Source organism: Tachypleus tridentatus, chromosome 12 (assembly GCF_004210375.1).
Source record: "Tachypleus tridentatus isolate NWPU-2018 chromosome 12, ASM421037v1, whole genome shotgun sequence".
Lineage (NCBI taxonomy): Eukaryota > Metazoa > Arthropoda > Merostomata > Xiphosura > Limulidae > Tachypleus > Tachypleus tridentatus.
The window spans coordinates 93173475-93201121 of record NC_134836.1 but is presented as its reverse complement, the minus strand read 5'-3'; the positions used below and the strand labels follow the sequence as shown (position 1 = coordinate 93201121).

General features: G+C 34.8%; 1 protein-coding gene across 9 annotated transcripts in view; it reads right to left on the bottom strand.

Annotated features, from left to right (window-relative positions):
* The window catches only part of LOC143234017 (uncharacterized), a 132655-nt gene that overhangs the window by 45281 nt on the left and 59727 nt on the right, over positions 1-27647 (bottom strand). Inside the window, exon 1 of one of the 9 annotated variants that reach the window (XM_076471016.1) lies at positions 9129-9606. The exons of 5 other annotated variants lie outside the window; for them this stretch is intronic. In XM_076471016.1, the coding sequence (XP_076327131.1) occupies positions 9129-9189 (61 nt within the window). In that variant the 5' untranslated portion in view covers positions 9190-9606. Of the gene's footprint in view, positions 1-8410; positions 9607-27647 lie in introns of those variants that run through there. 3 more of the 9 variants (XM_076471017.1, XM_076471018.1, XM_076471022.1) reach the window with 3 other exon arrangements.

Here is a 27647-nt window from a genome sequence, read left to right as displayed (position 1 = left end):
CTGTCAAAAATAATAAAACAAAAACACTAATGTATCTTTCAACTCTAAAACACTAAGATGTGGTTTAAGTAAAAGCTGTTTTATAACTTTCAGTTATTAAAATGCTACAAGAATACTGAACTTTTATATGCTTAAGATGTGTGTGTGTGTTTTATAGTAAAGTCACATAGGGTTATCTGCTGTGTTCCCCAGTGAAAATCGAACCGCTGATTTTAGCATTGTAAATCCGCAGACTCACCATTGCCCCACTGATTAACCGTAGCTAATATATTGCTAATAAAGTATTACGTAAACACAGTAAGGTCCTATATTATCCAGTTTATCACCAGTGCTTGTCTCTGACATTAGCGAGTGTGCTTATGATTTTGTTTTTGTTGGGAAAGTGAGTCTAAAAATGTCTACGGACATATAATTCTTCGTCTGATTCAACAAAATTGATCAGCGAATGAAAAACCAAAAATAAAACTCTATAGATTAATTCTTTTTTTTAGTAGAAACAGTTGATTTGTGTGAGAAGCTGTGTTAGTCTATCTTTTGTAGATAACTAGCTGGAGTATCCGTCTGTTAGACAGATGAAATAAAAATTTGTCTGTAACAAAAGGTAGTAAATTGTGCTTCTATATTTTGAGACAATAAACTTTAAATGTGCAATAAAAATACATATAGGTACCAACACTGAAAAGAAAGACGTACCGTTCTCAACAGTTCTACCAGTATGATATTATATAAGGGGGCCAATCCCCCTCATGACCTTCCACATGCCATCCTGTATCACTCTGTTAAGTTTTGCTGATTTGGTAGTTTTCCGAAGATAGATATGAAATGAGAGGTGGTAAACACCCACTACCCCATAACTTTTCTCATATAATCTTGTGTCACAGTGTCAAGTTTGGTGTTGATTGATCAAGAAATGTGGAAATATTTGGAAATTCCTTTGTAGGCATTTATTTAAATAGAAGATAAAAGGGTCCAACTCCCAACCTTTAATGGCCTAAATGACCCTAAATGATCGAAAAGTGTGGAAACGTATAAAGAACAAATGGCTGTAATGTAAACTTAGTTTTATGTATTAGATGCACTAAATTCACATTATATTTTATTTGCTACGAAGATAAGAGTGAAATATTGTCATTCTATGATGGCTATTTATGCATAGAACAATAACTTTTGTTTTCAATTTACAGCATTTGCTCTAAAATATAACTGAATTTACTAACAGTTACATAAGATGTTAGACTTGCTCATTCGTGCTAAATAAAACTGATAGAGTTGACATTGCCTTAATATACTTTAAATGACAATGTGACATATTTTGCATTGGTAACATTACCATACAAGATAACTACTTTCAAAGGATTTATTTATTTAGTAGCCAAAATACCCGGCTTCGTTAGGGTTACTAGGTTGAAAATATTCTAGATGAAAACCTATTTTAAAAGTAGAACAGCCAAAAATATTTTAAACATTTTTTCCCACAAAGATAAAAAAGTCGTAAGAAAGCAGAGTAAATTGAGAATTATTTATTATCAATGAACTTTACATTTGTATTTATTTCATATCACACATTTCTATCACATTTTATCAGAATTTATTACAATTTTTTTACCGTTCGACAAATGCCTGTTCATTACGATTTTAGCGACGGGTGTGCAAAGGGGACGTGAAACTTTGTAAGTTTTGTCAAAAAGTAAAGACAGTATGAAGCCCCCACCCCAGTGTCACAGTGCCGACTTACAACGGCTTTCGATAACTGAGGTGGGCAGAGCACAGATAGTCCATTGTGAAGCTTTGAGCTTAACAACAAACGAACATAGTAGAATAAAACGTAGCCAAGTGCATATTATTTATCTTGAATGTAAAAATAAACTTAAATAATAAAAACAAACCTCTTTAATCAAAATAAAGAAACAATTTTTGTTTTCAGTTTTATAGTTTACACTGTTCATTTTATACTTTTAGTACACAGACTAATAACAATATTAGGTTATACTTTTGTTACTAAGCAACATGACATAAAAGTCATTGTTGGAGCGCAATGTTATCAAAATACACTGACTTTTCTACAGATTAGCAGTTATTATATAAGAAATCATTTCTTTTCCATGTGGTTTTTCGCTGACTTGTGCCATTAAAAAGATGTGCACGCATGTGGATAAGATAAGTAATAATACCCAAGTACACACCCTCAAGGCCCACTTAAAATGTGTGCAAAATTTCAGGTTTCTATGTTCTTTTCTCATGGAATTTTGGTGGTTACACAAATGTCACACACGTATATCAACTCACACTAAGGAATCAACTAAAATTAGATTCATATTAGTAACTAATACTTGTTTATTTATTAGACTTTAAAACACAAAAAATATGTTAACTAACACTACTATTGCCAAGGAGTTAGTGGCAATGACCAAAAACAAAAACTGCTAAGCTCTAGATTTCAAGCTTCCTATTTGGGGAAGTTTTGATATGTGTGTATATATATATTCAGATCAGCAACTTTACGTCAGGAAATTTCGCTTGTTGATGTTGAACAATGCAAAGGGGTGTTCCACGTTAGAGACTTGTTTCCGCGGTTGTTACAACGAATTCACATTACCTAATGAAAAACCAAGCACACAACGCCCTTTGTAGACACGCATATATAACCTATATATATATGCATATGAGTATATTTCTCTTGATATGCAATTCGCCAATCATTTATTCGATTATATATATCCCTTAAATAAGAAATTTCTTTGTTCGAAAAGTGTGAATACATACGATAATATACATCTACATTTCTACGTATGATTTTCATTTCTTATTTAATTGTTAATTGTGTTTTGCATTTGGTCTAGTTACTTAGTGTAAGATTCATTTGCTGGTTTCTATTGTTACACGCCTAATTTAATTCAAGTAAATACTTCAAATTTCAACGTACGCCACTTACACATGTTCTAATTTATAGGTTATTTTTTAAATTATAGACGACCGTAGTAGCACCTTGTCAATCTTTTGGTAAGAGTTGTTGGATTAGTGAATAATAAAATTTAAATAATTATCTTTAAGAAAGGTTAAGGAAAGGTTAAGGATAAAATGGAAAATGCAACATTCACATTTGAACTTTCTTCAGCAATGGAGTTTTTAGTGTAATTGTGATTGAATTGTTCAGGCATGGACTAAGCTTTAGCATATTGTCAAGTTCAAACATCATTCCAGAAGTCACTTTCCAGCCGCGGCACATAAAATGGCTCTGAGTTTTAGCTCGTAGCTCCGTCATCTCTTGACCATTTCGAGAACTAGTTACTTGCAATTTTAGACTTATGAATCAAACCGTTTCGACTAAGATACTTGATCACACCTAAGATTTCATAGGTTAGTTTTTTCCAATTCTGCTTTAAAAAAATTCAATTTGATGGTATGCTTGTAGAGATCTTAATGTATAATAAAATCAAATAGGATATACACGCGCACCACACTTGGTATTGCTCGTGCACAAACACATATAAAAAAAGGGAGGAGGGGTCTCATACATTAATTTACCCTAATCCTGTCTAAAACAGCTTAAAGTGTCGCGGTTATTGAGAATTCTTTCTTGTTTCGTGTTTTGTTTTAAGCTTATGAAAATGAAAGAAAGATAAAAGTTATATAATTGTTTGTTTTTAATTTCGCGCAAAGCTACACGAGAGCCATCTGCGCTAGCCGTCCCTAATTTTGCAGTGTAAAACTAGAGGGATGGCAACTAGTCATCACCACCCACTGCCAAATCTTGGGCTACTCTTTTACCAACAAACAGTGGGATTGACCGTCACATTGTAACGCCCCCACGGTTGAAAGGGCGAGCATGTTTGGAGTGACGGGGAATCGAACATGCGACCCTTAGATTACGAGTCGAGCGCCTTAACAACCTGGTTATGCCGGACCAAAATTTAAGATCAGTTCACATCATTCGGTGAGATAAGAGTGACCCAAAGTTTGGTATTAGCTACCTGTCATCTTGTCTGTAATTTCTACTTATGAATTGTTGTGTAAAGATGAATCGCGCTTAACTTTGCGAGACAATTCTGACGGAACCCACGTATTACAATGCTAAACGGTATTTTCATTTAAACAGTTTCCAAACTACAAAGGTATTATAAAGCGAGAGGAAACGACGCGTTTCGAGGAATATTTAAGCCCAACAAGAACGCTGTTTAATTTATACAACTTGATTGAAATATGTTAAAGAGGCTCAAGAATACAAACAGTTTATAGCCCTCAGTGAGTGATAAATTCAATAGTTATGATATTAAGTGTGTAACGAACAAAATGTCACATGTTATAAACCTATGGCACATGTTAGTGAAAATGATAAACTGAGTTTAAATTTTAGTTGGTGTGTCATATCTTTTTCATCTTTTGATTAATTTTATATTGAGACAGAAATTATAGTTTTATCCCTTTATTGAAAGTGAAAATGAGCAGTGGAGGTTTGCTTACGGACCAAGTTAATCCAAATCAGTGAAAAATAATGTTTTTATAACCTCATCCAATATACAAATTGATTCGTTTCTAAAATGGTTCAAGTTTTTTGTAGTTTCCTTTTCTCTTTTTGTTAGCAAAATATATTTGTTTTACCCAAATATTAGAGTTGAAATTTCTAATGAAATGTTCTTTATGTTACAGAAATATAAAGATGCCAGGAAATTATTTTGACTTCATCCAGTCAGGAAATATCAAGGTTTGATGTCAATTTATCATTGTGTTTGTACAGATGTTGAGTTCGTTATATTAAAGTCATTTTGGAGTCTAACAAGGTATTTAGTCCACATTGCTACGTCTGGTCTCACTCAATCTGACGATTGTGCATCTTGAGAATAGCCCAGCAGCGTAGTTTCCACTGCATACGGCTGTGCCTTAAGACTATCAATTTCAAAGCACAAACTTCTGCAGCTTTCCATAACCTATTTAGTGTTAGAGGACGACAGTCCACTAGTGTCTCTGTCAACAATCCAATCGAACAAAAAACCATAGCAGTATATTTCTGTAAAAAATAACATGAATACCTGTTCCATTCTCCAGTTGCTTGAGGTATGCGAAAATTTAACGGATATGTTGTGAAAACCAACCTGTATACACGTAACTTGTGTCACGTTTCCAGGAGAAGATCCCTTCTTGACTATCTTGCGCCTGAGGCACACATAAGTTTCTTGCCATTGAAATTTGTCTGTAGATTTATACTTGTTACCAAATTTCTCACTTTGCTTAAAAGAAATGGGTTATGACTTGTAGATCTTTCTCTTGGCGTTCTTGGTGCCCCAGATTGATATGTGTTTCCAAAACGATTACGTACAAAGGATATCCCGATCTTAACACACTTTTTATGATTTGAATGTATGAATATTTGACTTCAAAAGGATTATTACATCTTCCTTCCCACAAAATATGTCCAAGTTACGTTGATCTAACACCACCTACACAACGTCAGACAATGTCTTAATGTATATCTGATGTAAGCCGTTCCAACACGGTTTAATGATTTGCACATTTAAAATTATTTTAATATGCAATACTCAATTCTGTACCTTTCTTGATGTTGTGTCTTTGTAACTAATGCAAATCTATTTTTTTGTTTCATTACAGTTTATATCAATTGTATAACATTCCATTATGTTTGTGCACTTATGTCGTGCGTCAAGATGGTTAATTGATAATGTGTATGTTAAGTCCACGGTTAAAAAAGTAATAATGCGTAGTGAGAGATTAACTACGTATAGTGATTAATATTCAGAAAACTGTGTGTAATGTGCTTAACATTTAAAGGGCTGGCATAAGTAAAAAAATTAAAGTTATCCTGGGATTTTTCGATTGTTGGCGATGCGGTTGTGAGCCCTCATTGGAACTTTTAGCTATATGGCAACTTCATAATTCTGTTCTATCACATAGAATAAAACGTACCTTGGAATCTGTTGTCGTTTGTACTTGAGATTTAGATGAGCTGTTTGAGTTGGATCTTCAAATATTATAGGTTTACATTATAAGCTTTGTTGCAAAGTTTGTAGGATTTTATTTGCTTTTCTGAATTTCGCGCAAAGCTACACGAAGGCTATCTGCGCTAGCCATTCCTAAGTTAACAGTGTAATACTAGAGGGAAGGCAGCTAGTCATCACCACCAACTCTTGAGCTACTCTTTTACCAACGAATAGTGGGATTGACTGTCACATTATAAAGCCCCCACTGCTGAAAGGACATGTTTGGTGTGACGGGGATTCGAACTCGTAACCCTCAGATTACGAGGCGAGTGCCTTAACCACCTGACCATGCCGGGCCTCTGCGTTTGGCGTCTATAATTTATCAGTGATAGACAGGAGAGAAGGCAGCTACCCAACACTAACCACTACCAACTCTCAGGCTACCGTTTCACCAACGAATTGTGAGATTCACTATCATATTATAGTCCCCTGACCACACGACTGAAAGAGCGAGCATGTTGAATGATGGGGATTCGAACCCGCGACCCTCAGTTTGCGAGTGAAATGCCTTAATCATCAGGTTATGCTAAGCCAGATTAGACAGGCATTATAAAGAGAGAGTGAGTAAGTGGAATGACATTTGTAAATCAACCAGATGGACTATCGAGGCGAAGACAAAAACTGGGCACAGGAAGTTTCAGGAGAACAGAACAAGGTTTACTTAGGACAAACAAAACAGGATTTAAAACTGAGATTAAATTAATATAAATCTGGTTAATTATAAAACACAGACGACTGAAATGTCTGCAATTGGAAATTTTGTATATGATCGGGACAATAAAATACTTTGTGAAAAATCTGAAACTGTTCTTCAGTCCAAGAGTTATGAAGATAGAAATATTCGAAGTGTATGTAAACAACTGAAATATTTCAAATAAAGAGAAAAGTCCTGGTTAAATTTCATTTTTTATTTAAAAAGGTTTTATGAAGCCTAATTATTTACGCGTGTTTCAAAGGTGAGGTAGACCATAATGAAATTACATGAATACCAATACGAATGGTAACATCTAAAGTTTTATATCGCCGACAAAGATCAAATGGGCAATTCGAAGCATGTAAATCTTAGGATTTTACTTATATTACATGCTTTTCGTGGATGAAAAGTGTGTTAAAAATACGTGGTGTAAAAATATAACAGTTAAAAATAAGTGCTGGACATCTAGAAAACTAAAGAAGTAGGGAAAAACGGAACTAAATTAGTGATAGAAACTGAATCTCTCTGTATATGTTTTCGCCTCTCTTCTAAACCAAAAAGAATATATTTCAAGATCGTTATGAATGACCATAACCCTTAAAACAGTATTTCAAAATTACTAATGTCAAATAAATTAGTTAATATGTAGACATTAGAAAAAAACAAAATTCAAGATGAAAATATTTGCAACTTCGTTTTCAAGTTTCAACGGTCTCAACGCACAGAAATTTTTTTTTTTTCTAAGCCTTCTCATGAGTTATGATTTGTAAATGACATAAGAAGTAGCAGAAGTGAAATTCTCCCAAAGTACTTCATGAGTATCTTGGAATGAGACGTAATTATTTTGACATTTTTATTTGTAAGCTAGATATCAGGTAAATAATAACCAACATGATATGCAAAACGTTCCCTAGCTTTTAAATGTCTTTAATTATTAATGCTCATAACAAAAAACGAAATAAACCAAATAACACGTTTATTAAAAATGAAGAACAAGGATTTTACGCCAGTAATTTTGTTAAACATGAGAGTTAAACCATTTCAAAAGGGAAGAATTGTAGGAGTTTATTGATATCGGGTGTTGCTTTAAGACCAAAATATTATTTTTGTGTGTAATTAAATGTGGTTAGTCAATGTGTTATATAAGATTCTTAAACATAACTGACTACGTACATTGATTACTCTTGGCTTTATATCCGATCTTATAAGGTATTTATTTCTCCCTACTTATAGACATGTAAGTCTGCGGATTTATACGATAGAAACCGAGTTTCGATACCCGTGATGGTCACAGCATAATTAACTCATTTTGTAGTGCTAACAATAGAAACAAACAAGCTATAACTTATCAAACGTGAAATTGTGTACTGTTAGCTAAAGGAAGTCGTAAAACGAGGTAATAACGTGATCATTTCTAAACGTGAAAAAAATTGATGCGGTTCCGTTAAAAATCATCTGTCTCAATATAATGTACATCAATAAGAACCATATACAATTTTATTTTAACTTTTAACTGACGGTACATAAGTTCATTACAACAAAGAGCATTCATTACATTCAAGCTAACCTAATTAATTGAAGTTGAAATTTATAACGTGTTTTTTTGGTTTACGCCTGTCGTAACAGAAAATCACTTAGAATGAAACAAGACGTATTGAACTACTTTTTTCAGTATTCAGCTTGTAAAATTTAATTTATAAAAGAATGATTTTGAAATACTAACCTAACTTGTTCAAGTGATACCGGACGTCCAGAAGGAAGACAGGGAAAAAGTTCATCAGAAAGAAGTGGGGTGAAAAGCTCGTGGGACAGACAGGTAGTACAATCTGTTAAGGCATGGTCAAGCTAGTAACTTTGTACGGGACTTATAAAGAGGATATGGTAAACATTTTGAAAAATTAAGAGATGACGATGTAACAAAATATTGCCTGAGTGTCACGCTGCTGTATGGTTGAGACGGGAGTGATCTATGATCTCAAGAGGTCAATATCTAAGGCCAGGTTAGCAGTGATAAGTTGCTAGCGGTCAACGTAAAAGTTGAAATTCCTGCATATTAATCTCACCTGTTTATTTCTTTAAAATAAATTCCACAAAATGTAACCTCTAGGAGTCAGTCGTACATAACGTATTAACGAAAGCTCACTTGTCATAATCGAGTCAACTACCGAAAAGCGAGACTGACAAGCCGCAAGATAAACTCGAGTGCGTACGCCACCTTCGACGCCGTATACATACCGCGACTGGCTGAGGAGAAGTGTTAACGGTGTCTTGGAAGAAATAAATGTTTCTACTCCTGCGCACTTGATGTTTGGACTTTCTTTCCTACTTATGCAATCGAGATGCAAGGCTCTGAGAGCAACATTCACAAAATAAACTCACGAGATCTGGTGGCACGTAAGCTTTAGTAACCCACTGGATTTTCTACAAAGTCAAGTACTTACTATTACATGAATAATATTCCATCATTCGAGAGTTGTAGCGGTAGACGGTTGTGAGGTCCATGCTCGAGGGTTCGGGGCGGGCCAGACGAAGCCTTGCCACCCTAGGCACGAAAACTGTTGAAGGAAGGATGGCGAGGCTGTCTGGAAAGCCGTAGTGAGTCGTACGATCACAGTTTTATTGCTAAAGGTTCGAATGCTTATTTACGAAGAGAGAGTCAAAGCATGGGGTTATGAGTTATAACCATGGTGTGACTTTTGGAGAAATTCAAATAAGTTTAGTCACTATTTCTCTCGGACATATAGAGGGTCATTATTGAACCCAACTAATAGAATCGAACCAATCCGAGTACGCGCCTAGGCATAAACTTCGAAAAAGTCAATCGTGTAGTTATTCGGTCATGAAGGTATTATTTCTCGCTGTTGATTGTAAGATTGCTATCATGTGACTCATGACGCCAGTACCAAGCGCAAATAAGCTGTGTTTACTGAAGAGATGCGAACAATTGTTTATCCCTTGGCTCATTGGTTGAACGTGATGAACTAAATAGTATTTCCCGCCTTCTTCGGTTGGCACTGATAAATAATAAATAATCTCTTCACCGAAAAAAGTATCAAAATATATGAAAATAAGAAGTTGAATTTTTCACTGTGTTCTACTTACAAGTTCCGAGTCACAAATGATCAACGAAGTGTGATGAAACATCGAGAATTTTCCGAATATAGAGTAACTAGTCACTTTTTGTATTTTCTTTCCTCGTATTAGCCTTGAGAGTTTTTAACTGCTACAGTGCTCGTGCTATTAGTTAGAACAATGGTCAGTCTTCTCAGTTCTAATGATAGTACAATAAGAGCACTCAGAAAGCCAATCGCATTGTGATTGATGTATTACACCATTCGTTGATTTAGTCTGATTCGAATATAGCTTAATTAAAAATATAAAACACTATGGTCAACATGGTAACTTGTGTCCATTTTTCTGTTCTATTAAGACTGCTCAGGTTTCATTCTTCCTAACTGTACAGACAACCATTTGGAAATTCGATTACTTCAACAGTGTTGGTATAAAACTGTGTAGGAAATTACACGTAATGGTTGTTGAAAGAGATAAGAGAAAAATGTTGTAGGTCAAACCACCAAGAAGTTAAGTACAGAGATATATTTATTTTAATATATATACTACTGTCGATACAATAGAATGTTTTCGTTTACGGATTTACTGTTCAGTTAGCGATACCTAAAGAAAGACAATGCCCTGAAACGTTGTATCAATAATAGTATGTATATTAAATATATATATGTCTGTAGTTAACTTCTTAATGGCTTGACCTACAACATTTTTCTTTTACTTTAATAGACTGACAACCAGCTGAAAACTCAATTACTTCAATAATGTGACAACCACCTGAAAGTTCGATTACTTCTGTAGTCTGACAACCAGTTGAAAACTCAATTACTTCTATAGGGTGATAACCATCTGAAAGTTCGATTACTTCTGTAGTCTGACAACCAGTTGAAAACTCAATTACTTCAATAGTGTGACAACCACCTCAAAGCTCAGTTATTTTAAAAATATCTTATCGTACACGATTTTATGTTTATCTTCGTACAAAAACTGTACGAATGATAAATACAAAATCGTGAATGTTTCCATAAGATGGTACGATGAAATTGGTATTTTCTGAAAGCAGCATCTTTGGTCATGAATGCTTTAGTTTCAGAATAGTTACATTATCTTTTAAGCAACGTGGTTGTGAGTGTAAGAACTGAGACGGTAAAATTAGAGACGTAGTTCCAATGATACTAGCTACCATATTCTGATATAGTTGATACCAAGTTATTTAATCCTTTTTTTGAAAGGTGACAAAGTGGTCTCGTTAAAACATAAATACGATTTTTATTTATGAAGGATGTGGTTATTATTTCGAGATGGTTTGACCTACATCAAGAAAAGATGGTGTTTGTAATTGCAAGTAACTTTGAATTTACACAAAATCGAAATATACAGTTTTTCATGCTTGTTACAAACCATAAAAAACGTGACTAGAACTGAAACAATATTTTCAATATATATATGCAACATGTTTTTCAGTTAACATTGTTTTTCTTGCATTATCATGTGAAGTGTTTGTAATGCACGGAAAAAACCACAGGAAGTAAACAAACGATCTTTAGTAAAGAATAATTTGACAAAGTGGTCTGAAAATCCACAATAATCGACACAGTTATTAAAAAAAAGTAACTTAGGCTGACAGGTATTTTAAAGACACACATAATAGCTTTTGGAAAAACAGCTTACTTATGTTTTTTTGTTATATTTTTACGATCTACTTTACGTTTTTGACGATACAACCACTGCCAGACAGCTGAAAATTTACCACGTGTTTCAACCCGCTGAACATCACCAAAAAATATTAATGGTGTTAACGAAAATACAAAACAGCACCCACATCCAGAGGTGTTGACTTAAAACGAGAAAGCATAAACAACACTTGCGGTTTGACCGCATATGTCAAGCGACTCACAGATGGTTGTATCATACGGTTCAATGGCTTGTGACTAGCCAGAGTCCCTAGGTTTTAATCAACCAATACAGCAGGAGGAATGTCGGACTTCTCAATTTCAGATACGTCTTCAATTATCTTCATTGTTTTCTTAAAACAATATTTATATAGTATTGTTTACGTTCTTAAGTTTTGTAATGCAAGCTTGAATAGTAAAACTAATGCTTTATAAATAATGTTGCTTATGTCAAGTTTCCTTATCGTCTTTATTGTAACAACGATGCTTATCTTAAGCTTCATTATTTTGTTTATTGTAACAATGTTGCTTGTTTTCAAGTTCCGTTATCTTTTTTATTGTAACAATGATGCTTATCTTAAGCTTCATTATTTTGTTCATTGTAACAATGTTGCTTAAGTTTCGTTTTCTTTTTCATTGTAACAATGTGCTTATCTCAAGTTTCGTTATCCTTTTTGTTGAAACTATCTTAAGTTTCGTTATCTTTCTTATTGTAACAATGTCGCTTAAGTTTCGTTATACTTTTTATTGTAATAATATTGCTAAATTTCGTTATCCTCTTTATTGTAACAATATTGCTTAAGATTCGTTATCCTTTATATTGTAATGCTGTTTTGTTCATGATGAGTAGACTTAAGATTTACTTAAATTCTATGTGATACTTTTTATCACATAGAATTTGATAGAATGTAATATTCGTTGTTCATGAATTAAATTTTCATATACTGATGACATCTCTAAAAGTCACCATAAAATATTAAAAAAAAGAGTTAAGAGGCGAAAGAACATATTATAAGTACTTAATCAGATACTACTAACATCAGAAACTGCACAGACGGAAAAGTATACATTATATTAAAATTATTATAACATGCTAATCGGAAAATCATTTGAAAATTACAGTTGGCATAGATACGCAGCAAAATGGTACGTGTTAGAACAAATATTTGACGTTTATTAGCGTTACACACATAGAATTACGCCACGAAAATTGATCGGTTTTAGGAAGAGTATGTAACAGACCTTTTCAATGCATGTTTATAAAGTCAGATCGTTAAGATAGGTTAAGATCGGGGATTTAGCCTTTTATAGATGGAAGTATTTCTTGTACTGGAAAATAAAGGAATATAGATTAATGAAGCAGGGTAACCATCCAAAAACAGACTCGGAATAAGTTATACTTCAGCTGTAGTAAATAAAGTGCGGTGTCTTACAACAGCTGAAAATCCAAGTACACAGAAACGGGTGGAAAAAGCTGTTCACGTGCCCCAGGTAAAAGAACGCAACATAATAAATAAGGATGTATATGCAGGTTTCTTGTAATATACATTCAACCATTACATATTTAAAGCAAGTGGAGAATGAAATTAACATTCATGTTTTTTCCCACAAAGACATACGTATCATGAATGTCTGTACAATCGGACTGTCGAAACGGGAGCTGGGCAGCCGTCTTCGTTGTATACTAGATGGATTATGGAAACTGAACAGGAAGAAGTGGTGTGCTTTGAACATGATAGCCTTACGGCCGGACCAGTGAAAACAATTGCAAGGTGCAAGGTTGTCAGACAGAGATTGACCGAACGTAGCAACATGGAATGTAAAGATGTGGCGAAGCTCTAAAATCGTTTTAACATACTCAATCTCTGTATGCGCTTATAGGTTCTCTAATGCTACAGAGATGTCAAAGTAAATTCTGCAATACGTATACGTACATGTTCACATTGTGTTCTCGTTTAAATGCGACATCATGTTAATAAATATGAAATAATTCAGAAATTGAACAAGTTTCTTTGACTTCTCGTGCCACGACAAGCCTAATTATACAGGGTGTTCGGAAAGTCACTGTACAGTTTTGTAATCATATGTCTATTCAGTCTATTTCAAGCCAGCAACTGATAGCGGCGTTTAGAAACAAAATAAGAAGGATCCAAGCCTGTATTGATGCCAACGGGGGTCACTTTCAACATTGTTTATAATTGTCATTCATAGTTACCTCCTGTATTCTGTATTGAAACATGTCTGTTAATAAAAACATAAGTGCACAGTGACTTTCCGAACACCCTGTAGAAAATTAAAGACTGTTTCGTGCTTTTCGGCAAAGACAAACAGTTTCTAGATAATAATACGGTCTTGTTCTATTTATTCTAGACTAAATATATATAAAAATGTATTTTATAGACAAAAAATGCTTAGAATGTCTTCGCGTGCGGGCTTGAGAATTCGTTTTGATAATGTATCTTTTATATAATGTTCTTTTGAATTACGTCATCTTGTATCTCTCATACAAATTAGCTGGTCTCAACAAAATGGACTTTTCTTATCCGAACAAAGCAGCAAGTAAAATCAGTATTAATCTACTCATTCTTTACTTAAGAATAATAGTTAAGCAGACGAATTACACAGCTAAATATTTGTGTCTATAATTTTAGTATTCATTTTAAATGAACTTATTGTTTAAATACATGCTACTGTAATTATTTATAAGTATACGGAATGACAAATACAGTCATAATATACCTGCTTTCCTAAATATGATATGCTGACATCATTTATGATGTGATGTCACAAAACTTTACAGAATGCCTTCATCAATACGTGACAACGAGCGTATATATATATACCAATTCTGCACTGTACGTATAATGTTTACAAAACACATACGTGTTTATGTGCATGAGCACTTACACGTTTGTGAAGAAATTAAAACATGGATACGAGTCCTTGACGTCCGTTGTTATTCTATAAATGTGAGATATGTTGTTTAGCAGTTGCATATGATGACACTTTTATGTAACTGTGAACACGTTTCTCAGTTTCTATTACAAATACTCGACGTCGGAAAAGTGTTACATAGATAGCAAAACAAATTTTTACTCTATTCTTTCAAAAAAACAACAAACAAACAGAGGAGCAACAGAAACTTAATTTTTTCGGAGCACATATTATGTCTTTAGTTCTGCTTTTTCCGTACAAGGTAGCCAGTCCTATTCAGACTCAAGTACCTAACACGAGCTCTTGACTTCTTTGAGAGACTCAATAACAAAGCGTTAAAGGACTTTGACGGTTGCTATAATAACAATGAATGGATCCGATGAAGCTAAAGAAAACATGTGAAAAACAGCTGAAAGGGGTGGTTTAGCAATTTAACAAATGAAGTATTAAGCTAATGTGCTATCGTAAGTACTGAAGTAGTGTGTCCTTAACAATAACCCTAAAGAGCTATTTTACAAATATTTTGCTGAGCTCTGGGTGGTTTAAACACAATATAATTTGTAGAATGTGGATATTTTTAGAATTATGAGATTATCCCTACTTCCATCATCTTATTTTTCTTTGCTACTTTAGAACGCACTTTTCTGTTTCCTTTTATTTATTTTACAAAATGCAAGGAACTCAAAATGAAAGAAGCTCCAGTGATAATAAATGACTGAGGACTGACCCTTTCAAGTTAGGACAGAAGATTGTTAGCTCAGAGGAAAAGGAACTGAGAGTTTGTTGCACTGCTGTTCCATTATCATCTTTAGCTGTGTTAGATTTTAGCAGCTTTATATACCAACAACTTGTTTCCCAACAAAGGGAGCAGTACTTCACACACCCCAAATACTGTTCAGGGTCCAATATTCTATTTGACAATAACAAAATAGATCTTGCTGCTTAAACGTACACACGATTACCCTTGTTGGGTGGCGTCTACTTCCCCTAGTTTGTAGCTGATCGTTTGATTGGCTTTAAAGTACTCGAAAATTGAGTCAAACGTTGTAGAGGAACTAAGTGAGTTAACAAAGACCTGGCATACACGCGTGTTTATCTGTGCCTGCGACGTAGTACATGGAGTGCATCCACTGGAGTTACCGCTGTACAGTACCTGCATCTAATTTTCCTTCATAGCCAACTTTTCAAGAATTCGTTTTAAAAAACAGTTAACGCAAAACATCGTAAAGATGGGGATAAAGTGTGGCTTGCTGAGAGATGAAAGGGAGAATTTGGAAAACACAGTTAGAAATATTGTTTGTTGTTGTTGTTTGTTTGTTTTTAGAATTTCACACAAAGCTACACGAGGACTAGCCGTCCCTAATTTACCAGTGAAAGACTACAGGAAACGTAGCTAGTCATCGCCATCCACCGCCAACTCTTGGGCTACTCTTTTACCAACGAATACCGGGATTGGCCATCGTAACGCCCCAACGGCTGAAAGGGCGGGCATGTTTGGTGGGACGTGGATTCAAACTCGCAAACCTCAGATTGCGAGTCAAACGCAATAAACCACCTGGCATAGAAGTAAAAAATAAAATAAAGATGATATATCATAACACGTACGTAAGATTTGATTTAATAACATGATGGATCATTCAAGTGATAAAACCAAGGAAATATCAGTGGAAATCATTGGTGAGAAGTTAACAGAACAACAAGTATAAGACTAGCAGATCAAATACATATTGGTGAGAAGGAGCCTAAGAAAAACAGAGATCATTTTACAAATGAACAGTTAAGATTTATATGTATATGATATCTTTATAAATGTATTTATATCATAAAGCTTCGTTCTATAATAGCCATTTTAAGTATTAAAATAAATAAAGGTAAAGTAGGTGAGTCCGGTAAACGAGAAAACTAATTATATATATTTTCTCAATTGATGCGAGTGGTTAAGTTATTTGTTGTGAATAACATTACTTGCTAGGATGTGACCAAATAAACATTATCTGGCTAGGACAGACATTACACGTCAGACACTACGTGACATCCGGGCCTTCCTATCTAACACTTTTTGAACAAATCACTATCCTCTAGCTTGTCACACTTTAATTCTTAACACACACGTCACCACTCTATATCGCGCAGTCGATACGACACTGATTATATTTATTAATTAGAATTGCAACGTAATACAGAAATTACAATAAATCTGAGTGTGGTTGCTGGCTGTTTTAGAATCGGAAACATGTAGATCAAACTTAAAATGTGCAAATAATTCCTAAAGACCTAAAATAATTAGCTCTAAATGTGCACACTAGCTGTATCCAATGGAAACACGCTGCATTTCAAGCGTACCTGTGCAATAAAATTATACATCTTGGGAAATTTGAATACAAAAGTGGGAAAAGTCTCTTCTGTGCCTTTTATGTAATTATACATCAAATCTGTATAAAAGGTGTATCTTTGTATATGCGTTGAATGAACTTTTTTATATTCACACATCAATTAGTCCATTTGTTTGTCTGTGAAGTAGGCATGGCCTGGTGGTTAAGGCACTCGAATCGTAATCCGAGGGTCGCGAGTTCGAATCACCTTCACAACAAAACATGCTCGCCCTTTCAGCCATGGGGGCATTATAATGCGATGGTCAATCCCATTATTTATTGGTAAAAGAGTAGCCCAAGAGTTGGCAGTGGGTAGTGATGACTAACTACCTTCCCTCTAGTCTTAGACTGTTAAATTAGGGATGGATAGCCCTCGTGTAGCTTTGCACGAAATTCAAAAAACAAAACCAAAGTATTTTTATATTCACACGTCCATGAGCCCATTTATCTATATATGAAATAGGCCCGACGTGACCATGTTGTTAAGGTATTCGAATCATAATCTGAAGGTCGCGGGCTTGATTCCCCGTCACACCAAACATGCATGCCCTATCAGCCGTGGGAGAGTTAAAATGTGACGGTGAATCCCATTATTCATTGGTAAAAGAGTACCTCAAGAGTACTTTAGTCTTACACTGCTAGATTAGGGACGGCTAGCGCGGATAGCCATCAAAATTCAAAATAAGCTGTCTACGAAACAATTAATTATGAAAATGTTAATATGAAGGTATATTATACTTTGCAGAAGATTAACTATTAACGCAATACCCATGCTTAGACAAGAAATAGTTTGTTTGAAGTAAAGCACAAAGCTCTGACCACCATGGGTATCGAAACCTGGTTTCCAGCAGCGTAGCTCTGGAGACATACCGCTGCGCCATTAAATAATTCATGTATGGGAATCAGTTGAAACAGTTACTACAAAACACAAAATATGAGCTTCTAGGAACACCAGTGCTGACGAACCTCATTCGAGCTTTTTTGTACTTCTCTTGATAACAACTGGCATCTAGCCAGTTTTGATTAAATTAAAGGTTTTCAGTATATCTCCAGACAATGAGAGGCCATTTTAGTGAAACATGGAGAGCTTTAGTCTCGGCGGACAGATTATGAAAAAAATTTCAGGTGGTTTCAGGCTATATATCTATTCACTTTAATTATAGAAAGTGAATTCACATGTTGAAAAAACGAAGGATATGCTCACCAAATAGCCTTCGCTCTGTTCTTATGAGATTTTACTATTACCAGATATGCAGAACCAGTCAGTCAATCCCGCTTTTCGAGGAAATTAGAAATTTGTTGTTTCTAGCTATTATTAAAACGTGATAATAACGCAATCTTGCTAAATCCACACAGGTGTCCTTTCCTCTAATAGCCCAGTTTATCTGTAAATTATATGAGATTGTGCTAAACGTATCTTTGTACTTAATCTTTATCGATGAGTTTAAAAACAAATACACGAAATTTTATAAGAAATAACCTGATATCTAAAACTACACACCACACGTTATTACACGAAAGTGATTACTTCGTTGATATAGATATTCGTTACAAAATTGTTGTTAAACATCTCGGGTTTAATGTTAAGTTTTCAAACTAACTGACTTTTAAAAACTCATTGATAATAAGAGTTTTGTTAAATGAATTTGTCATTGGCACCAGATCGTGGCAGCGAGGGACATTTCGGCACAGAAGAGGAAAGACCAGCACACACTTAATCCATTCCATAAATTTCTATAGGTATAACACTTTCTCAACCTGAATTGAGTTTTTGGCTCAAAATGACTCGTAATAAGCGGATAAATGTTACAAAATGAACTTGATATCTTGTTATAAAACGTTAGAATGATAAGATAAAAAATTTGTTGTTTTTGAATTTCGCACAAAGCTACTCGAGGGCTATCTGTACTAGCCGTCCCTAATTTAGCAGTGTAAGACTAGAGGGAAGGCAACTAGTCATCACCATCCACCGCCAACTTTTGGGCTACTCTTTTACCAACGAATAGTGGGATTGACCGTCACATAATAACGCTCCCACGGCTGAAAGGGCGAGCATGTTTGGCACGACGGGGATGCGAACCCGCGACCCTCAGATTACGAGTCGCACGCCTTAACACGCTTGGCCATGCCGGGCCAAGATAATAAAAAAACTGATGTGTAAAGCAGAGGTCGGTCATTAAACTATTTATCCTTCCATTAACTTTCTTTATGTTTTTCTCTTCATTCTGTCATATTTTATCAGAAATTGCAGTAAAATAACTCGGGTTAAAACCATAATCGTTAAAACGCCTCCCACTGAGGATTGCCCTAAATTCGCCTGATTTATGCAGCTTTGGCAGGCACGCTTCTGAGCTTCCAACTCCTTCCCACACACAAACACATAAAAAATACATATTTTTGTTGGTGTGGGTGATAAGTAGCAAGTTAAAATTATTTAAATAATTGAAGATAAAATGTAAGGTATTGATAGACTGAAACTTTAGTTCATAGATAACGAATACATAAAAAAGTGTTACGCTGTTGTCTATTTACGAAAATAAGGGCACAACTAATATATTTGAGCAACGTAACACATTGGTTTACTTATCAGCTAGGGTAATACTGTAATCCTTGACGAAATTCTACTCAGCCTCTCATACCATTGATATGGTTTCCTAATTACCATTGGTAAATTCGTATTACAGTATGCATGGAATACATTTCAAGTCAAATAAAAAGTAAAGCATTAAGTTTTTAACAAACAAATAATAAACAAACTATATCAACGAGGGGTATTAATATTGGAACATGAACTCAAGACCACTGATAACAACAGGGTTAGTTTATATCCATCTTATGAGTGGAACAAAAAATACACCTAAATATTAAATTGATTTGTTTGTTTGGTTTGTTTTGAATTTCGCGCAAAGCTACACAAGGGATATTCGCGCTAGTCTTCCCTAATTTAGCAGTGTAAGAGTAGAGGGAAGAAAGCTAGTCATTACCATCCACAACCAACTCCTGCGTTATTCTTTTACTATAGTGGGATTGACTGTCACATTATAACGCCCTCACGGCTGAAAGGGCGAGCATATTTGGTGGAACGGGGAGTCGAACCTGTGCTTCGCGATTTCTATTGAATGGGGCTTGATATTAGAAATATTATTAGTATAGCAAATATGTTTGCGTTAACCACTAAAGTTCTTTCTAAATTTTGTAATATTTTATAAAGAATCATTATTTGAGAAAAAAAAAACTGCACGGAGTAATAGTTCATATTCTAAAAATAAATAGACAGTTAAATAACATTTTATTTTACCTTTGAAAATAGTCGTCTCCTCGGAAAGCAAGTTGCTGGTGACCACAAAATTATGACCCTCTCGCTTGACGATGACCGCCGCGACAGGTGGAAAGAAATAAAGAACGAATATACCAGGACATCACGAAGTTATAATTTCTTTTCGTCAGCGACAGAAAACAGCAGTGCTGTTCTGCATGATATGTTTTGATCGTTTCTATGAAAATCTCTGTTATCGTTGAGTTGAATTAATGACGGTTCTAAGTTAACAGGCTGATTTTAGCGAAGTAAATGCCAACAACCTCACAAAATATTCCATAAACAAACCATAGTTTTTCTACAGAAAGAGAAAAAGAAACAGCTAAAAGAAAATTTCCATGAAATTATACCTGTATTTATTACGAGCCCGATTTTATCATTTCGGCAGAGAAGAAAAGTAGAAAATGACTTGGAAACATGACGTGTATGAATTCTGTGGAAATTGATTGAATACTTGTGTGTAATGAAATAATAAAAATAAAACAGCTAACTTTATGTAAGCCATTTCATACAACTCTTAAACGTAAGCACGTACTCGACTTCATACTAAAAATGCTGAAATGCAAGGTTCAATTCCCATGTTAAACACAGCACACGCAGCTCACTGTGCAGCTTTACTCTTAAGGTAAGAATAAAGGCAAGTTTCGAATGTGCTTGTCATTTTACAAGAATAAAAGAAGCTATGAAAGTTCTCGCAATTTTGTTCATATACAGTACCTTACAAAAGTGTAAAGACAAATTTAAAAATTAGATTTCAGGTACTTTCAAAGAACAATAAAAAGTAAATCACAAATGAAACATCAAAACTTTATCATTCTCCATATTTAGTACAACAGAAACTCAGTGAAAGTGGCTGAGTTCAGCAAACAGTAAATATTTTGTTTTCCCTTTTGCTTTAATACTTACAGACAGTCTTTCAGGCATTGTCACAACATATTTAATAAATAATGGAACTCTTGCTTATATGATAGCGGAAAAAACCTTTTTCTTACGCAATGTGCAACCCCAAACTTCGAGAAATCTTTATCCTGTGTACATGTACATTTACAATAGGGGTCACGATTTTTCCGTGTTGTCTCCGTTTACTGTCACGGAGAATTTATTTTTCTCTATTCTCAGGGTGCATATATTACGTCATGGATACGTCACACCTAATGCATCTAATGCACTGGCACCAGAGGTAATTAAAAATAATCTTTCTATTTACGGAATAGTAGAACTGATCTTCCAAAAAAATAACTTTTAGATTTAATAGGGAAATCTAGAAACATCATTATGATTACTTGACACTCGCCATAACAAAAAATGGGAAGGTTTTGAACCCAAAACAAACATTATTTACTTTTATTACATAAGTAGAAACACGCTAATCGTCTTGTATTTAATAAAAATGTTCTTTTTGGGGGGATTTTAATCCTTATGTCTCTAATATACTCCCATAAAGTTTCTTTGGAAATAGCTTTTGATTTGTCAAGTTTTTGATCTATCAAATCCCAGATATGTACAACTGGGTTGAGATGGGGCTCTGTGCATCCTTTGAATAACTCCAGCATAATCTCTCTTAGATAAGTAATTTCTCTATTGGTTGGATGAGTTATTGTGGTCATTATTGTATTGGTAGTAGAATCCTTTACTAATAAAAAGCAAACCTTTGAATATACCATGACGGATCAGTATCTGACGGTACTTGCACAAGATCCATTATTTCATTTATTTTGCAAATATCTTCCATCGCCTCAACCGAAAAAAACACCCACTAACCAGTACAGTACCTCTTCCAATTCTTCATGGTAGGTGTTATGCATTGTGGTAAGTATCTTTTACCTTTTTCCCACCAAACATAAATCATACAACCTACACTTTGAACCAAATGTTTTCAAGCTTGGACTCATTGGTCAGTAGTACACCATTCCAGTTTTGTACTTTTTCGTAAATTTCACTCTCTTGGCAATATTTGGAGATCAAGGTACAGGTTTTTTAACCGCTACACGACCAAATATTCCATTATAATTGAGTCTTCTTAATACTGTAGATCTGGACACTTTTCTGTCATTTCGTAAGAGGTCGTTTATCTCACGTTTGAGATATGTGACAGCCTTCATTCTGTCCTGAGAAGACTACATAAACAAAGATACTTAACATCAGTATAACTGAATTTAGGTGTTCTGGTTCTTCCTTTCCTATTTTGAAATTTGTCTTGGTCTCACGATCTAGGATGTACTTGACATTGTTTGGGGAGCTTTTCAAGTCTGTAGCAATTTAATGCGAGCTCTATATAATACAATTCTACATACAATTCTCTACGCTTTTTTATGCCATCGAATTACAACAAAACTTAATATATATATAATGTAAAACAGTGTTTTTATCAAGGTTTATTTTCTTGTGGAGTAGTTTTCTTCTAACGTATACCAGTCTATATGGTAGCTCCTTGTTAGCTTCTTTCTATATGAAGTACCGTGTAGTTTTCTTCTAACGTATACCAGTCTATATGGTAGCTCCTTGTTAGCTTCTTTCTATATGAAGTACCGTGTAGTTTTCTTCTAACGTATACCAGTCTATATGGTAGCTCCTTGCTAGCTTCTTTCTATATGAAGTACCGTGTAGTTTTCTTCTAACGTATACCAGTCTACATGGTAGCTCCTTGCTAGCTTCTTTCTATATGAAGACCGTGACAGTTACTTCAAACCCTAAATTTGACCAGTATGTTCATTCAAGCACAGCCAATATGACAGTCGTCTCCCGCACAAGCCGATTATTAGCTTATTTAAATACACAAAAGACCAACCTAAATATTTTTATTTCTAAAATTCAATAACATTTCAATGCTTAAATCAAATACTTACAAAGACATTAACCCGTTTTTGGCATTTTTTCTTCGAACGCGACATAAAAAAGATGCTAATACAATTAAATAATAATTGTATCAGAAGATTTTATGTAAATTTAAAACAATTGCCGTTTATTCATCAATTAAACTGTTACAAATATTAAACATAAAATCATGTATGTTATTTTTTCTGGCATAATAAAATTAATTAAAAACACGCAATATGAAAGAGTACGAAAGTACAGTTTCGCTATCCCAAATCTATCATCATTATCAATGTTAAAATATAAACGTTTTGTATAGCGCTAAAATTTATGCGATATAGAGGCCTTTGTCGTTCTAACACACCAAGCAAAATAATTAAATATGTTTCAATTCAATGCTGAATTTCCTGTTTAATAACAGTTTTAACAAGTTCATGATAAAATACTCTATATGACATGGGATTTTATAATTGTTCTCAGTGAACCAAGCCCACGTGACAATCATAGGTTCACTACACTACTTCCACTATCTTTTGTTTTTACGGCCTAATATCCAAAGAGGCAAGGAAAGTTTTCCACTAGGTCACTGCCAGAAGATGATGGTTAGACGCTGTGTGAAAGAAACACGTTAGATATGTCTTTACAAAGCAATCGTTACATCACTTGTAAACGGCAGGACCCTCTCACGAGTCAATGAACTTGAAGCTGGTAGAAAGTACGAGGTCTATTAGGTGACCGGTCAAGCTCCTGGTTTATCATTCTCGGCCAAACCGATCAACCTGCCTCCGTGATCTCGGATTTCCGGTATTATTTTGCCGAACTTTACTTCTTTTCGTAAGGTAAACGGATCGACGTGTTGCACTGCACATGTTAGGATCCCTCCCGGGACAGGTGAAGAAAAAACCCATCTCATGTTTGTTTGTTTGTTTTTTGAATTTCGCGCAAAGCTACTCGAGGGCTATCTGCACTAACCGTCCCTAATTTAGCAGTGAAAGACTAGAGGGAAGGCAGCTAGTCATCACCACCCACCGCCAACTCTTGGGCTACTCTTTTACCAACGAATAGTGGGATTGACCATCACATTATAACGCCCCCACGGCTAGGAGGGCGAGCATGTTTGGTGCGACCAGGATTCGAACCCACGACTCTCGGATTAGAAGTCGAACGCCTTAACACGCTTGGCTATGCTGGGCCCAGTCCATCTCATCCCCGTGCACTTACTTAACCTTCAACACATCATACTAAGTAATCTAAGACGGTCATTTCAAACTCGAGATGTACATTTGTTGAAAATACATCCAATAATTTCATGCATTATAAATATCCTTAAGTAGGCAATTTTTTTCTTCTATGCTCACTGCGACTGGTTAATTATCAGTTAGTTAAAATTAAAAGGCTTGATATAAAATCATATTCTTTATTTTGGCCATACAGGGTTTAAGTTCCAATTGTCTTGTTTCTTTGTCTTCTGACTTAAGTAATTCTGAATTTAACTGTATTGAAATAAAAGATAAATATTTATTACTGTTAAATTAATATCAAATATATTATTACACACATACGAAACAAGGACTGTAGCTATGGGATTAAATGGGATACTTCGCTTTATAGGAGAATACGTTTGTCTGGTTTTATTTTTTTTTTTGCACTTAACGGACGCTTTTTGAAACTGATGTAATCAGATGGTTTTATAATGTTAAAGTATAAATACTAACTAATTGATCATGTATATCCGAATATACGTATGCGTACTTCTGGATGTAATATCAGAAACACTTTGGGTAAATAATGCACGAAAATAATGTGTGAGTGAGTTCCATTACGACATACATAAATTATTGGTATCAAGATGGCTTAAGAATTTTGATAATTATGTTGTCTGTTTGTACTTTACCATTAGAAATGTCGCATAACTGTGCTAGTATATATAGTATTTGTGGTATTAATACGTTATTCATGGTGTGTGTGTGTTTTCTTATAGCAAAGCCACATCGGGCGATGTGCTGAGCCCACCGAGGGAAATCGAACCCCCTGATTTTAGCATTGTAAATCCGTAGACTTACCGTTGTACTAGCGGGGAAGGCCTATTCTTGGTATACTTTGTTGCAAAAAAAAATTAAAATAACATTTTCTGAAACAAGTATTTTTTCAGGGAGGTACTGCACTGAAAATGTTTTCTGATCGTGCTCTTTAGTCATATGAAACTCTTTGGATCAAAATAATTCAGTGTACGGATCTAAAGAATTTCACAAATATTTACCGATATACAAAATACCATGTTTTTATACATTGAAAATGGTACAGTTTATTGAAAAAGAAAATTAGTTTTTTTCAAGAACTCCAGCTTCTCAGAATTACATTTAAAAATTACATCAATAAAAATATAAAATCCTCACGTACAGTCCTAATGAAAATCATGTTATTGTTGTGAGAAGAACACTTTTATTTAAAACAGTGTTCTATTATAAAGAAATGGTTGTTGCATACACAACAGTTATTTTGTAATTGACTGAATTTTCAATACTCAAAGTGTGAAATTTTGTACGGATTTTTGTTTGTGGTGCCATTCAATAGACCATAGAGTTTTGTTACATACATAGCTAAGATCGTTACAGTAAAATTATGGATGAAAATCACCTGCAAAGCGGTTTCATTACATTCTACTTCTATTGTATACATAGTATGCAGGTAATCGAGTTCTGTTGTTGCTGTTGTTTTTCTCAGTTACATAATGAGATACCTAAACTCTGTCCATTGTGAGGAATCGAACTCCGTGTTGTTGAGGTTTAATTCCTCAAATCTTTTGCTTACCCATCAGTGGACACTTGTGCTATTCTTTGTTTGTTCTAAAGATCAAAGCTACACAGAAGTTTTGATCATCTTGGATATCAAAACTTGATTTTTATCGTCACAAGCGTCTCGACTTAGCCCTCAGTTACTAGGGGGTAATATACATGTATTGTAACAATGACGTATTTTATTAAAATAGGATTCATTCACCTAGTCGCACGAAACTGAGCCTTAATAAAATATTTTCAGATGTTTCGCAGGTCAACGGCAATAATCAAAATTCGAACGTACAGTGAACTTGCATTATTGCAACATATAATCCGAAACTGACATGCTTAAAAGTGGCTATGGCGAAAGTGTTTTTAAACATTTTTGCTGTAAATGTTCCATCCAATAATTCTTTCCTTTCCTTGGATCATCATAATGTTTCTAGTATTGTTTGCTTTAAATTTCGTGCAAAGCTACACGAGAGCTATCTATACCAGTCGTCTCTAACTTAGGAATGTAATAAGACTATAGGGAAGGCAGCTAGTCACCACCAACTTTTGGGCTACTCTTTTACCAACTAATAGGACTGACCATCACTTTTAACGTTACCAAGACAGATTACGAGTCAAGCGCCTTAACCACCTGGCCCTGCCAAGCCTGTTTGTGGTAACACTTGCTTGTTTGCTTGCTTCTAGTTAAGCACTAAGCTAAACAATGGGCTATATGCGCTGTGCCCACCACTGGTATCGAAAACAAACATTTAGTGTTCAAAGTCAGCAGACTTAACTCTGAGCCACAGCGTAGCCTGTGGCAAATGCTAACATTTATAAATCCTATGCATTATGATGTATTAAAATGTTTTTAGCTAGCGTGTTTTCACTTATTTGTTTTAATTAAATGTTTTTAGTTAAGACAAATTTACACTGATGAACTCGTAACAACACTTGAAAACTTACTGATGTAAGAATATGTTTCATAGCTTGTTCTATTGTAAAAGTTACAATAGTTTTTATATAATCTTAGGACAGGCCCGACATAGCCAGAGGCTGAAGGCGCTCGATTCGTAATCCGAGGATCGCGAGCTCGAATCCCCGTCACACCAAACATGCTCGCCCTTTCAGCCGTGGGTGCGTTATAATATGACGGCCAATTCCATTATTCGTTGGTAAAAGAGTAGCCCAAGAGTTCGCGGTGGGTGGTAATGACTACCTGCCTTCCCTCTAGTCTAACACTGCTAAATTCGGGACGGCTAGCGCAGATAATCCTCGTGTAGCTTTGCGCGACAACAAATCAAACCAACAGCATACAAACAAATCTTAGGAAGCAAACCCTTTACGTTAGAATGGTCGTGAGCTTGTAATATTTTATAAATAACAAGAAACAAAAATACCGCCACTGACACCACATATTTTAAGTAAAGGTCTGCCAGTTGATAACGAAAGAGTTACACTATTAACTACATTTTCTGATACCTTGTTTTGCAAATGTTTGCCAGCAGTTAAAATACTTACAAATATTAATTATTTATTTCAACATGCCATACATTATTAACATGAAGTGTTTGTACGCCTTAAAAGTTTTGTTAAAACTGTGAGTAAAATTCGACGTTATTTGTTTGGTCAAGGCTTACTTTAACTCCGAAGGTTAACATTTTCTGACAGGCACAGAACAGATAACCTATTGTGTCGCTTTGTGCTTAACCACAAACAAACAAACAAGATAGTATAACTGATTATAATTTGTTTGTTTGTAATTAAGCATAAGGCTACACAGTGGGCTATTTGTACTCCGCTCACAACGGGTATCTAGCCCCGGTTACTAGCGATGTGAGCCACAGGGGGTAACTAATTAGAAAACTCGGTAAGCATAACTAAGCCTGAGAGTGTGACAAATCTCCCTTCCTTTATTTTCTTTCTTTTCTTTTTTTTTACAAAACTACTTTGAAACCTTGCAGAGGTACGTTATGAAATACTTATTTTAACACACACATATCCTAAAGTGTAGCTG